Source organism: Lonchura striata, chromosome 6 (genome assembly GCF_046129695.1).
Source record: "Lonchura striata isolate bLonStr1 chromosome 6, bLonStr1.mat, whole genome shotgun sequence".
Taxonomy (NCBI): domain Eukaryota; kingdom Metazoa; phylum Chordata; class Aves; order Passeriformes; family Estrildidae; genus Lonchura; species Lonchura striata.
In genome coordinates this window covers 54,378,214-54,392,369 of record NC_134608.1, presented here as the reverse complement: position 1 = coordinate 54,392,369, position 14,156 = coordinate 54,378,214, and the positions used below count along the sequence as shown (strand labels likewise).

The window sequence follows — 14,156 nt, the reverse complement described above, 5'->3', positions numbered from 1 at the left end:
GGTGGTAGCTAAGACATTCCCAACTGGAATTGGGGCCATGCAGTTCAGACACCTCTAAGTGGACACTTAAAGGGCTGGTCCCAGTTGTGGAGGTGAGCAGGGTGCAAGGGGTAAATTGCAAAAAAAAAAACAAACAAAAAAAAAAACAAAACAAAAACACAACAGGGGGAGGGAATGATTTTGAATTCCTGGCCTTCCTTTTTTGACAGCACAGCAGTTTGTTATTTTGGGGCCCAAGCTTAAAAAAACTGGAGTGTGTGATGGCTCCCAAGTGTCACACATTCAGACTAGGATCTAATGGGGTGGTTATAATAGAACCATGGAGGGGATTGGGTCAGGAGGGACCTTAAAGCTCATCCCATTCTAACCCCCTGCCAGAGGCAGAGACACTTTCCACTATCCCAGGTTGCTTTAAGCCCTGTTCAACCTGGCCTGGGACACTTCCAGGGATGGGGCAGCTACAGATGGGTAACAGGTAACAGTTGGTATGTCTGACTCCATTTCCCTTCCCAGCTGGGCAGCAGATGAGTGGGAACACTACACCAAAACCAGCTCCACATGGAGCATTTCACCCAGCTGTGAACATTGACCAGAACACTTGCCATGGACCAAGGGAACCCTCAGGACTTGTCTTGCTCATTTCTCCCTGGAAAGAGTACCTGTGCAGCTATTGGAGAAATGCTGGAAAGGACAGGAAATCAGGGTTATTGGAAGAGTTTTGCGCTGTCACACAACTGTTCACCTGTGCTGTTCCATGGTCGGGGGCTGGCCATGGAGCTCTGCCCTATAGATGTTCCAAGGGCTGGTGTTTAAAGCAGCATTAGCACAAAAGGAGTTGCATTGGCATAGGAATTTCCTTGCTAGTATTTCCATCCCAGGAAGGACTTCCACATGACACATAGATCAGGTCAGTTATTTTGAGCTCGGTGCTGAGAACACCAAAGGTTGTGGGTTCAATCACTGGATGGGCCATTCACTGTAGAGTTGTGTTTGCACTGTATATCCCCTCATAATGCTTTGTCCCTCCATATCCCCTCTTTGTACCTGTTTGTTCATCCCAGCTTTCCCATCAGTACCTGTATGTCCATCAAACCCCAACCCATCCCCCTGTCTCCTCCCAGATGATGTGTCCATCACCTGGTGACCCTTCTCCTTTGTCCAGATCGTTCCCCCAGGGTCACCAGGTAGCTAGACCCTGGCTGGGACAGCAGGGACAGGCTGGTGGCACCCTCTGGATGTCACCCCTCTGCCTGGTGCCAGCCCTGCTCCGCCCCCGTTCCCGTGCCCGGCTCGGAGCTCCTTTGAACGGGATGTGAAACCACAAACGTTTGCTCTGCTGCGCTTTGGGACAGCAGAGACTGCCCCGAGGCAGTGGCAAAGCTCCTGTTCCCACATCCTCTGCCTCCCACAGCCCTGCTGGGGCTGGACAGAGCAAAGAACTCCTCCGTTCCTGCTGGAAATTTCCCCCTGTGCCCATAAACCCCGAGAAATCACGGCTGCTCCATGCCTGGAAGTGTCCAAGGCCAGGCTGGATGAGGCTTGGAGAAGCCTGGGCTGTGGATGGAATGGCAGGGGATGGAATGAAATTATCCTTAAGGTCCCTTCCCACTCAAATCATCTGGGGATTCCAGGATGATTCCTTGATCTTTCCATGCATCTATTTTGTATTCTTTTCTTTCAAATTGAAATGATTTTTTAAAGGAATCATTTAAATATTATTCCAGGAATAAAAGGGAAGCATCAAGCATTCAAGAAACACTTCCATGTCAATCAAATCATTATTAATTGGAAGCCTATTCCCTCATCTCTGTCTTTCTTCTTCTTTCCTGGAAATTCTCAGGACCCCACAGTTTCTCAGAGACATCAGCTGGGATCACTGGAAGGTTTGCTCTGTCAGAAATCCAGGGGGGGTTAGAACACTTGTTCCTCTGCACCTTTGTCTCTTACACAGATCTCCTCTAGAATGGTGTTGAAGGAAAAGTTGGGAATTACTAGAAACAGATCAGCTTCACATTTTTTCTCCTCTGCTTCTCAACTGCTCCAAAATTCCTGGCATTACCCCCACACATGCCCTAGAACACTGCTGTGAAAACAGCCATCAGAGGAACATCCTGAAAAGGGAAAACCGCCTCCAGCAGCAGCCGGAATGATCCCATTTCTGTTCTTACCTGGTCTCCAGCTGCTCCTGCCAGAGCTCCCCACAGCCACTGCCATTCCTAAACAGGAGCTATGGAAGACACTCCTGCTGTCCATGAGGTGAGGAGGCAGTTTGGGATGTTCTCTGCTGTGCAATCAGACCAGAGAGTGTCAATGATCCTGTGCTCCCTTCCGAGCCAAAGCAGCCCGTGATTCCATGGCATGAGCAGCACCTCTCCCAGCTCCATTCCAGAAACATCCTCCCACTAACCCAGGACTTTTCTTTTTCTGCATCACACCAGGGATGTGCTGCCGAGTGCACCGGACAGGGAACGCCTCAGTATTCCCTGTGATGACCCAGCATTCCTGGGACACCTCGGCTTTCCCTGGGACATCTCAGCATTCCCGGGACGCCCCAGAATTCCCGGGACGCCGCTCCGCCCGACCCCGCGCCGTGCCGGGCTGCAGTGCCGGCGCTCCCCACGGGGCGGCAGCACCGGGCGCTCCCGGCCCGGCCGGTGCCGCTGCCTCGGGCCGGTCCCGGCTCTGACCCGGCCCGGCCCGGCGGGGCCGCGGGCACCGCGGGCAAACCCCCCCGATGCCCTTGATTTCACCCTGCACGGCACAGGACCGCAGCAGGTCCCGAGCCCGAAGGGACCCACGGGCAGCATCGAGTCCAAATCCTGGCCCCGCACAGGAGCCCAAGAATCCCCCGCTGTGCCCGGGAGCCTCGTCCAGACCCCGGCTCTTCCCCCAGGATCCTGAAAACACAGCGGGGCTGGGAGAAGGATGACCGCGGGCTTTTAAAATACATATCTCGTTATACGGTCGTTCTGTAGATCCGTTCTGTATCCTTATCGGTAATCCTACAATCAGTATGTCCCACTTCCCGGCTCCAGCCTTGGATTCCCGCGGCAGTCTCAGGTGTCTCGTTCCATAAAGCAAATTAATCACAGCAACACAGAGCCAGCCCGAGCCGGTCCCTCCGGAGAGCACCGACCACCTCATCCTTACCCCAAACTGTCCATTCTCTCCCCTGCACATCAACTCATATTGTATCCCCAAATGTTCATTTTGCTCGTACAGAATCCGCCCCGGAGCGACGCCGAGGCGGCTGCGGTGCCCGCAGCTCCCGGGCCATCCCCGCCGCCCGCTCAGGGTTCTTCCCGTTCCCCGCTCACCTCCGAGCCCGGCGCCGCCGCTCCCGGTGCCCCCGGTCCGGCCCCGCTGCTCCCCGGGCTCCGCCACTGCCGCTCCCGGCTCCGCGCCTGCTCCCCGTGGTTGTCCCGCTCCAGCTCCATGTCCCGGTCCCCGTGGTTGTCCCGCTCCAGCTCCATGTCCCGGTCCCCGTGGTTGTCCCGCTCCAGCTCCATGTCCCGGTCCCCGTGGTTGTCCCGCTCCAGCTCCATGTCCCGGTCCCGGCGGAGCCGCGGGCAGCGCTCGGAGCTCTCGTGCTGCAGTACCGGGTGTGCCCACAAGGCGGCAGCACTGAGGGGTAGCGGCCAGCGCGCATGCGCATCTGTTTTAGTGGTGCCAATAAATCCCAATTTCGGTCAATCCCAGATCCCGGATTTCGGGTGTTCCAGCGCGGGGAGGGACAAAGAACTCCGCGTACGCAGAGCTGTTTCTAGGTTCTGCATACAGACCATCGTGTCTTACCGCTTCAAACCCTTTATTCTTTCGTTTACGTACACAAATGTTTTATTTGTATTTTCAAGCCCTACAAATCCATATTCAGAATTTCCTACAGTCTAGAATCCTGACTATAACACAGCAGCTACGGGGGATTATCTTAAAATAAATTTATAGATAAATTAAGATAATTTCTGAATATATAGGAAATTAGAATCTTTGCAGATCTAAGTATTTTACACACAAACCCCTCAATAATTTTCTGGCATTTTTTGGCTATAGCCTCCCTTGGGTTTTAGGAGGACCTCTCCTGATCCCACTCATCTCTCACTTACCTGGCTCCCCCTCCACTGACATTGGGGTGTCCCAAATGACACCATCACCGCCCCTGGACTCCCTCATCTCCCTTTTTCCTCTCCCCCAGAGAAGGCACAAAACTAGTCCAGGTACCCTGGCCAACAGCTCGGTGCTTTCATAAAAGCCCTTACACATGGACACACCCCAAAAAAAGGGGGGGAAAATCAAGGGAGGGCAGGCCAGCTCCCCGAAGGTTTGGAATCTCCATGGCTCCTGTCCTGCAGCACAGGCAGTGTCCCAGACAGCCACTCCGGCTCTGCTCTGCCACGTTCCCCTCGGTTCCTGCACTCCAGACAATGCCAGGAGACGTCTCGTCCCTACCCTGTGCTGCTCCTGCACGGACACCATGGCACCAATGGCTTGGAAGATGCGTCCTGAAGATGAGTCCTGGAAGTACCACCCTGGAATCCTGAGGGCCTGATATCCAACCTCTCTTCCTTAGGGTCCAAAATCTGACACAGCAGTAGGGTTTTCCTCTCCTTTCAGCTGACCAGGAGCCATGGATGGACCCGGCAGCGAGGATCCGACTTTTTGCTTTCCTCACGACATTCCTCAAGTCCGCATTCCTGAGGCTGTAGAGGAAGAGGCTCAGCATGAGGACGGTGCCGGAATACCCCAGGGAGATGAACTTGTCCTGCTCCAGGGAGCGGCTGGAGATGGGTGCAGGTACGTGAGGGCGGAGCTGCTGTGGGACAGAGACGGAGGCCAGGCAGGAGGCGCAGGTGGACGAGGCCTCGTGCCACCTTGCCACCAAGCAGATGGACAGGTAGGACACCAGGATGAACCCGGCTGAGCCGTGGTGCTCAGCACGTTGAACCCCACCGTGGCAACCACCACAGCCTCGCTGGTGCGGTGTTGGAGCAGGACAGGGCCAGCAGCGGGAGCCCATCACACAAAAAGCGCTCGATGGCCCCGGCGTGGCAGAACGGGGCGTGGAACATGGAAACCGTGTGGAGAGTGGAGCTGAGAGCTCCAGCCAACATCCCAATGCAAATCCTCTGGGACATGAGCATGGAGCAGAGCAGGGGCCTGCAGGAGGCCATGTAGAGGTTGTGGCCATGGTGCCCAGCATGTGGCACTTGGTGGTGGCCCAGGTGGCAAAGGAGAAGAGCTGGGTGATGCATCTCACAAAGGAAATCACCTTCTTCTCTGCCAAAACATCCCTCAGGCTCCGGGGCATGGTGGTGGAGGAGCAGCAGATGTCCAGCAGGGACAAGTGGCTCAGGAAGAAGTACATGGGAGAATGGAGGCGTAGATGGATCCAGATCAAAATGATGACTCTCAGATTTCCTAGGAGGGTGACCACCTAGAGGGCAAGGAACAAGACAAAAAACATCACCTGCAGATCTGTTCAGGTGGTGAGGTCCAGGAGAAAAAATTCAGATGCAAACATCTCATTTTCTCCAGCCACACTGAACATTTTATATATGCGGTTCAGCTGCTTGCTGTCTTTAGATTGAAGTGTTTAATGCATAGAAAGCCACTGATAGTGATAAAAATGTTAATTTTTGTCAAGCATTTATAAAACCTTCAGTCAATAAAAGGTAAATTCTTCTTGAAAGAGAAAAAACATAAGTTCCTGGCACCAGTATCCCTGTTTAGTCAAAGTATTTGGAAGCAGGGGCATATTTAAGCCATTAAGAAGGGAAATACCATACCTAAATAAATAAATGAATAAGTTACAAGGCTTCCTCCTGGTACTCTCAATCCACTTACACATGTAATTCCATGACTTTCCTGATAATTCCTGGGAAAATGAAATTACTTCTCATATTTTGACCATTCCCTTTCCAGTCTGAACACTTGAGGAATAAATACCTGCTCCCTGTGTCCCAGGAAGAGATTTTCTAGGTGAAAGCATTGGAAAATGGGATTTCCCTTAATGTGTTTTTTCCTGGTGTAGGAATAAGATCTGGGATTTGTCTTACCTCACTTTGCTTTAGATGTGATGGTTGATTTGGAGGTAAAAGATAAATTCATGTTCCATCTTGCTGTTCACCAGGGAGAGATCAGCAGCTCCTAAAACCCCACTCTACAACAGATAGAATAAATAAACATGGACTTTTCTCCTGCATTACCATGGCTTGATGGAATTACACCAGAGAGTAAACCAAGAGTAGGCACTGCTGGCTCCTGACAAATGGATCCAAACCTGGAATTCCTCATTACTGCATGAGCCCTGGTTGAAGGACTGAGTTCACTCCCAGAACCCGACGTCTCCTTTCAGGTGTTCCATGGTCTCCTGGAGTTATTAAGGAGGATTTAGAGCTGCTTTTCATTACCCCCATGGAGATGACAGAGGTGTTAAAAAAAAGGAAAACCATTTTTGAGGCTGAATTTCCCCCCAGAGGCAGAATCCACTTGCTGCCATCAGATAATTGACCTCGGTTTCTTGCTTAACTAAAGTCCAGCCTCACTTTTTCTTACTTAACCAACCCAATTAACTGTATGTAATGGATCAGACATCTGGCATGGAAATAAATTCAATTAAAACCCATGGGTTATATTTTATTCCTGCTGAGAAGCAGGTGGTTGGTGTGGAATAACTAATGGAGTGTTCATCCTGTGGTGAGGATCTCCATTGTGGCACCCAAACTCCATAAAATCTGTGGGCAAGGCAGGAGAAGAGCTTCCAAGGAGCTGCCCTAGTATTTACCAAGATCACCCCATCCAACCTGGACTTAAACACTTCCAGAGATGGGGCAGCCACAGCTTCTTTGGGAAATCCATTCCAGGGCCTCACCACCCTCTCAGGGAAGAATTTACTCCCAATATTCCATCTAACTCCACCTGAAGGATTCAGATAACTTGAAGTTGAAAATTGTTCTAAGACAAAAATGAAATGCAGCTTAAGGCATTGTTTCCAAATGTGAGAACTTCAAAGACCCAATATTTTCAACTGGCTCAGCAGATGATGCTTGGAAAATAAAATATGCAGGTGGGATCAGGCACACAGTGCCATTGTTTTATTTATTGCCTACTTCTCAGTTTCCCGAGCAAGAACAAGGCACTTTGCTACCCAAGGCTTACAGGAAAAAGGAGATTGTCTATAAAATAAAAAGGAGATCATGTTCCCAGCAATGTCCAATATGGTGGTGACATACAGGAAACACCGATGGATATTCTTTAACCTTTTTCACCTTCCAGTTCTCTATTTCATACCTTAAAATTATTTTTGTGGCTCTTTAACATCCCTTGGGATTGACAACAGAGCACCGCAGTGCACCAAAGGAGCAAAAATCAGTTGTTCATGTAAAAACAGGAATTAAATTATTTTGGAAGTAGATGAAATGAAACTTTTTACAAGAAAAGGGGGTTTTTTTACAACAAAAACCAGGTTGATTTGTCATCCTTGGCAGCACCAAGTTTTCATCCAGAATGAGGAGAGATGAGGGAGCTGCAATTTTGGTCAGGAGTTATTTTTTGCCTAAAAATTTGACTTTTTAAATAATTATCACCCTTCATCTTTTAATTCCAGGTTTTCAGGTTTTTTCTTGCTTTGCTTTGTTATTTTTCAGTCCCTTCTCCCCACTGCCAAAGGGCAAATCTCTGGATACAAACTCCACTGATAATATCCCTGACTTTATTTTTGGCAAACCACCAGGGGCATAAAGTGGAAAACTAATTAGAGTTTTGTTTGAAGGCTTTGAAAGGCAGAAATTGGGGGTGGAAAAAGGACAGGGCAAAGTTGAGTGAAAACTGGAATTTTACCCAGTTTTCAAATATGAAGCTATTTATTAATTCATTCATCGACATGGATTATGGGCACTATCTCATTATCTCCAAACTGCACTAAAACTGAAAAGTAACCCATTTAGAATGTTGTCCTTCCATCTTTCCTGGAAAGGGTTTTTCTTGGGAGCTGCCTCCCTGATCCAGCCCAGAAATCACAGAAGTCTGGAATGTGTCATGTGTTAAACCCACTTAACCTTTATACAGGGGATCCTGAAAACTTTCACACAATCCTGGAATGGTTTGGGATGGGAGGGACCTGAAGGATCATCCAGTTCCAGCCCACTGCCATGGGCAGGGCCACCTTCCACTAGCTCAGGGTGCTCCAAGCCCCATATCCATAAATGTATATGAATATAATGGATAACTTGCCATCCTAGGGCCAGAGATCTCCTAGATGTCTGTCCTTTCAGATCCAAAATCATAAATATATATTAAAATCCAATATCAAATGTACATTGTCCCATATAGTTATACATAAAATGCAAAGCATTATTGGGTTAAATGTGTGCACCAACACCCACATGTTACTGGATTTTCTTCTCCCTCACAAACCTCCATGAATCCCACTTCATTTCCAGCTGAAACCAAGGGATGGATGAGAGCCCTGGCATGAGGGAGGGGAAAAAAAAAAGAGCCAGACAGAATTCCCTGTCGACAACAAATCAGAATAAAAGGATTAAAGATTAAAAAAATCCAATTCTTACCTCACCAGAGGAGCATCGGGATCAGAAGGCTCAATGAGGAACCCTCTCCATCAGCAAAACATAATGGAAATATTGTTTAATTTTTATAATGAACATTACTTCAGGGTCAATGGGTGGGTTTGCTCCAGGGATCCATTGCAAACAGTTTAGGCTGTCCTGGATGGATCCCTGGAGCAGCCAGCTGGGATTACAGGGGGTGAGGGCTAATCCAAGCCTCCAGGTAAGGAATGAACCCAAAAGGCTTCCAGGCTACTCCTGGCCTAGCACTGGGACACTGTACAGGACCCACCTGTCAGAACATGACCCAGAGTCCTTTAAACCTTCCTATTCTGCTCCAGGTATTCCCAGGAATATCTCAGCTGCCCACAAAGTACAGTTTGGATCCACAGATGGGATTTATCAATTATCAAGCACACATACCATGATATTTTAGGTGGAATTAGAGGGATTAAGAGACTCCAGGAAGGCTGCAAGAGGATATGCCATGTCCAAAGGAGACCCATTCAGGGTCACAGAACCCTGGAATGTTTTGGGTCGGAAAGGGCCCTAAAGATCATTCAACTCGTGCTGATGTTTTGGGTGGGTGTAGCTCTGCAAACAACAATATTTTAACATCAGCATTGGAATTTGGTGGGTTTCCATACCAAAATTTCACCACTGACTCCCATTAGTTCCTGCTGTATTCCCAATCCCCCAGGCACATCTTCAAACACACCCTCTTTTCTCAAATTAAGAAATAAAACCAGGAAATTTAGCTATTTCCATGAGAAATAATTCTTAGAAATGAACAACCAAGAAGGCAAAACGGCTTGTAAAATAAGTGAAATAATTATCAGGTAATTAAGTATAAAGCTTTGAACTGTTTATCACTAAATCCTTCCTCTGCCTTTGTGCATTTTCCAAGAAAAATGGTAATTTTTGCTTTCATGAGCATTTCTGCTTCATTTCTTTGGCATTGACACAAATCAGACCTATTTTATCTTTCTCCAGGACTGCATTGCTCCAAATCACCACTGACTTCCCCAAAAACCTTATTTTTCTACCTTACAGCTTTCTTCATAAATCAGAACCAGATTTTTTATTCAAAGCCTCCTGATGTTCTCTGAGCCAAGACTCCAAACCACCAGGAGAGCTGGTGACAATGAGGCAGGTCCAAGGTTGACTTAAATTCTATATGTGGTTTTTTTTAATCAGGTATGTATTTTAATTATGAATCCAGTCTATCAAATTGTTATATTATATATCATTCACAGTGTATAAAGTTCACATAGATAAATAGATGTTTTATACCTTTCTGAGCTTCAGCATGCTGAAACATCCAACAACCACCTCAATCCCTGGCCAGGGTCAGATCTGTGACCAAGGTGCAGATTAGAGGAATCCAGCGATGTGCACATGTTGTTAAACTGGCAACCAGGACTTCTCTGGAGGGGAACAACCTCCCTGGGCTGAGCTTAAATAGAGTTTGAGGGTCAAGGTGTGGATGGAACCCCCAGATGGGGTGATTAATGCAAATCAGTGTACTCTGGGACAATTAATCACTGTCTGAAAGCTGCCTGCTCAGGTGTGGACATCTGGGCTGCAGGAACCTCACCGTGGATAATCCCAGCCTTGAAGGAAAACTGGGATGTCTGGTGTCCACAGAGGGACATCAGCAGCTCCAGAGACACAGGTGCTTTGTGTGACACTTGGGGATGCTCTGACCAGCGGTCACAGCTGGTGCCGTGTGTCCATGTGACATGTTGGCTCATCCACGTGATGGATTTCAGATCCCTGAAGCACAATGGATTTCAGAATTCCATTCTATCCGTTCTTTTTCCTCTTTTCTTTGTTTTTGCGCTGTGCCGTGAGGAGCCCTGAGAGTTTTGTCCCAGGAGAGCAGAGGGAACATATTCACAGCCCTGTCACCCTCAGACTCAGAGTTGGAATCAGAGAAGGAGCACACCCCTCTCCACATCAGCCTGGCTGTTCTCTGCTGCATTTGGGACAAACCCTTGGCTCCCACCACCGCCGTGAGGGCACAGGAAGAGCTCTAAATCCAAGAGAAAGAAGTTGGATTCCTTCTTCATGTCCTCATATCCTCTTTTTTTGGGGCTGTGCTGGAAAACAGCCTTCCAAAAGTAGGATTTCTTATAATAAATGGGAGTAATGGCTTCTGCAAATAGGTTTTTGTTTTCCTTAGACAGCTAAAGCAAAATAAATGGATTTATGGAAATGTTAAGGAAAAATTCTTATTTAGGTAGAAAGAATTGTCAGCAGAATGTGGTTGTTAATAAATCAGCCTCTGAAACTGGATGGTTTTAAAATTCATTCCCATTCCAAGTAAGTTTTATCTTAATTCCCATGTTTTTTGGATGTTTTAGCCTGCTGGAGCTCAGAAAGGTATAAAACATGAATTTATCCATGTGAGTGATATATAATAGAACAGATTGATGGACTGCATTAACAATTAAAAGCAAAAGAAAAATATTCTTAATGTGGTGTAAACTGGGATTTCACTGGCACTGGGACTTTCTCCCACTCCAGGCTTACATTATCTCCAATGAAATTTCTCCAAGGTGTCTTCTAAAACAAATTTCTTTCAAACCAAAAGGGAATAAATATCTGATTCTTTTCTTCATTATTAATTAACATGTGCCAGAATAAACCCATAATTTTAGGTATCCAAGCACAGAAAAGCAAATTTGAGTTTCTTCAAGCTCTGTGTTCTTTCCTAGGTACCTCAACAGATAAATAAAATAGTATACAATTTATGTTTGGAAAATATATGGAATATATCAAAGTATGGCAATTAAAATTGTGATCCATTTGAGTTAAATATGACCCAAAAGCCAGACTCTGGGTTTTACAATTTTGATGTGTTTCTTCCCTTTGCCTCAGCAGGTAACACCTGGCCATGGGAGGAAACCACACACAGCTCAAATTCATCCTCCTGGGAATTACAGAGACTCCCTGGGCACAGGCCCCTCTTTTTGGGCTCTTTCTGTTGATTTACATTGTCACTTTGGTGGGGAACATTGGGCTGATGGTCTTGGTTTGGCTGTCTCCCAGCCTCCACACCCCCATGTACTTCTTCCTCACCCACTTTTCCCTGGCTGATATCTGCTATTCCACGGTCATCTCCCCTAAAATGCTCACGGATCTGTTATTTGGGAATAAAACCATTTCCTGGGCCAGCTGCGTGACTCAATTCCACCTCTTTGCTCTCTTTGTCACGGCCGAGTGTCACCTCCTGGCCGCCATGGCCTACGACCGGCACGTGGCCATCTGCCACCCCCTGAGCTATGCCTTGGTGGTGTCCCCCCAAGCCTGCTGGCAGCTGGTGGCCTGGTCCTACCTCGTGGCCTCCCTCAGCGCCCTCCTCTACACCAGCTGCACGTTTGGGGGCTCCTTCTGCGGGCCTCGCCGCGTCGACCACTTCTTCTGCGACGTCAGCCCCGTGCTGAGGCTGGCGTGCTCCGACACCCGCGGCAGCGAGGTCGCCATCTTCACCCTGGCCACCGCCAATGGGCTGGGCACCATCGTGGTCATCCTGCTCTCCTACGGCCGCATCCTCCGCACCGTCCTGGGGATGCGCTCGGCGCCCAGCAGGGCCAGAGCCTTCCGCACCTGCGCCTCCCACTTAGCGTCCGTGTCCGTGTTCTACGGCTCCCTGTTCTTCATGTACCTGCAGCCGGCGTCCCGGCATGGCAGCCGGGACAAGGTGGCCTCTGTCTTCTACACTGTGGTCAGCCCCATGCTCAATCCTTTCATCTACAGCCTGAGGAACACGGAGGTGAAGGCAGCGCTGGGGAAGTGCAGGAGGAAGATGTTAAACCTCTGCCAGCATCAGAGAGGTGCAGCTCGTGGCATCAGGGAGTCCTGGAATGGTTTGGATTGGAAGGGACCTTAAAGATAATCTGGTCCTACACTCCATGGGCAAGGACACCTTCCACTACACCAGGCAGCTCCAAATTCTATCCAGCCTGGCCTGGGATGGGGCAGTCACACCATCTCCAGGCAGCCTGTGCCAGGGCCTCCCCACCCTCACAGGGAAGAATTTCTTCCCAGAATCCCATCTAAACCTACTCTCAGCTTTAAGCCATTCCTTGTTGTTCTGCCACTCCATGCTCTTGTGAAAGCAATCTGTTCCTCTAAAACAAGAATAAAAAAATAAAATTAAATTATATGGATTTTCCCCTGAACCTAAAACTTCTATATAGGTTCTTCCATAGTTCCTCACAAAACTCAATTACAATATTTATCCTATAGAAATAGACCCCACAGTGACATATTCCTTGGAAGGAAACAGGAGTAGGAGCAAAAAACTTGAATTTCCTTTGTGGCCACGAGGCTGTCAGAAGAAATCATCCAGATTTAATCCAGGGTATTTTTCCAATTAAAACCTTCTTTCTCTCAGGAAAAGCAAATCACAGTTTTATTGGTTTATAACTTATTTTGCATTGATCAGTATGTATTTGTCTTGCAAGATTATTGTCCTTATCCCTAAACTCCAATAAAATTCCTCGTTGTTACCTGTGAGTTATTTGTTAGAGGCAAGCTGCTGGGGTGGGAGGGAGCATTTGGGAAGAATAAGAGAGTATTTTAAAATTTGGTTGATAAATTAGTAAGATAAAAAGCTTTAAAAGTGCTTTTTTATTTTTTTTTTTATTTAGAGGGATAAAAAGCTGATGCAAGTCAGAATCTTAAGATACACCTTGGAATGTCAAGGAGAATGCAAGTATCCAAGTGCCAAAACATATTGAATACCTAACAGGTGCATTTCACCCAAATTTTAAGCACTTAAGTGACTTGGTTTCCGTAGATTAAAGAATCCTCAACACCTATCTATGGCTAGTTGGGAGCTGTTTGGGTCTGGAAAAGGCCCTAAAAAAGCCAAAACAGTTCTCTGAATTATGGCTCAATAAAGAAGGTACAAGGATGGCCACAACACAGGGGGGGAGACCAGCAATCCTTCGTCTTTTCCTGGCAGGCACTTAGAATGGAAAAAACCTCCTACTTTTTTCTCATCCTAACAAATTCCAAAGGATATTTCTTCATTTTGGGGGCAAACTGAGTGAAATCCTGCAACTTTCTTTCACAATTCAGATGGTCTGGATAAGCTCAGCAGACACTTCCTCCCCTCTTCCTCTCACCCCTCATTATGGTTGTCCCTCACCTGTTGACACCTTTTGTGAGGTGGGATGAGTTCTGTCTCTGCAGAGGGATAAGCCTTGGCTGCACAGGGAAAGGTGGAAACAAAACTTTTCCCTTTGGTGTTGTGCTGTTGATATTGTTCTGAGGAGTTCCATGAGAATTCACTTCTGTTTGAAAAGTAAATGGACTGTGAGTATTCTCCCCTGGAAAAAAACAGTAGGAGAAGAGATGTTTTAAGTCTGGGGGAAAAGGTAGATTTGAACCTGGATGAAGAAGTTGGAATTGATATAATTAAATTATAAAGGTATAAATGTTAAATATAGATACCAAAGTTGGGTGGGAAGAGACTTTGAAGGTCATCCCATTCCAACTCCCTGCCCTGGGAATGCCACTAGACCAAGCCTTGTTCAACCTGGCTTTGGACATTTCCAGGGATGGGGCAGTCACAGCTTCTCC

At 47.6% G+C, this 14,156-nt stretch overlaps 1 protein-coding gene and 1 pseudogene across 1 annotated transcript; one reads left to right on the top strand and one right to left on the bottom strand.

Annotated features, from left to right (window-relative positions):
- Positions 1-3,290: 3,290 nt before the first annotated feature.
- On the bottom strand, positions 3,291-5,518 carry LOC144246531 (olfactory receptor 5G26-like; annotated as a pseudogene).
- Positions 5,519-11,460: 5,942 nt separating this feature from the next.
- LOC144246504 (olfactory receptor 5AR1-like) lies at positions 11,461-12,456 on the top strand. Its single transcript, XM_077784350.1, has one exon. It carries the CDS (start codon positions 11,461-11,463, stop codon positions 12,454-12,456), a length of 996 nt encoding a protein of 331 aa, XP_077640476.1.
- Positions 12,457-14,156: the final 1,700 nt, after the last annotated feature.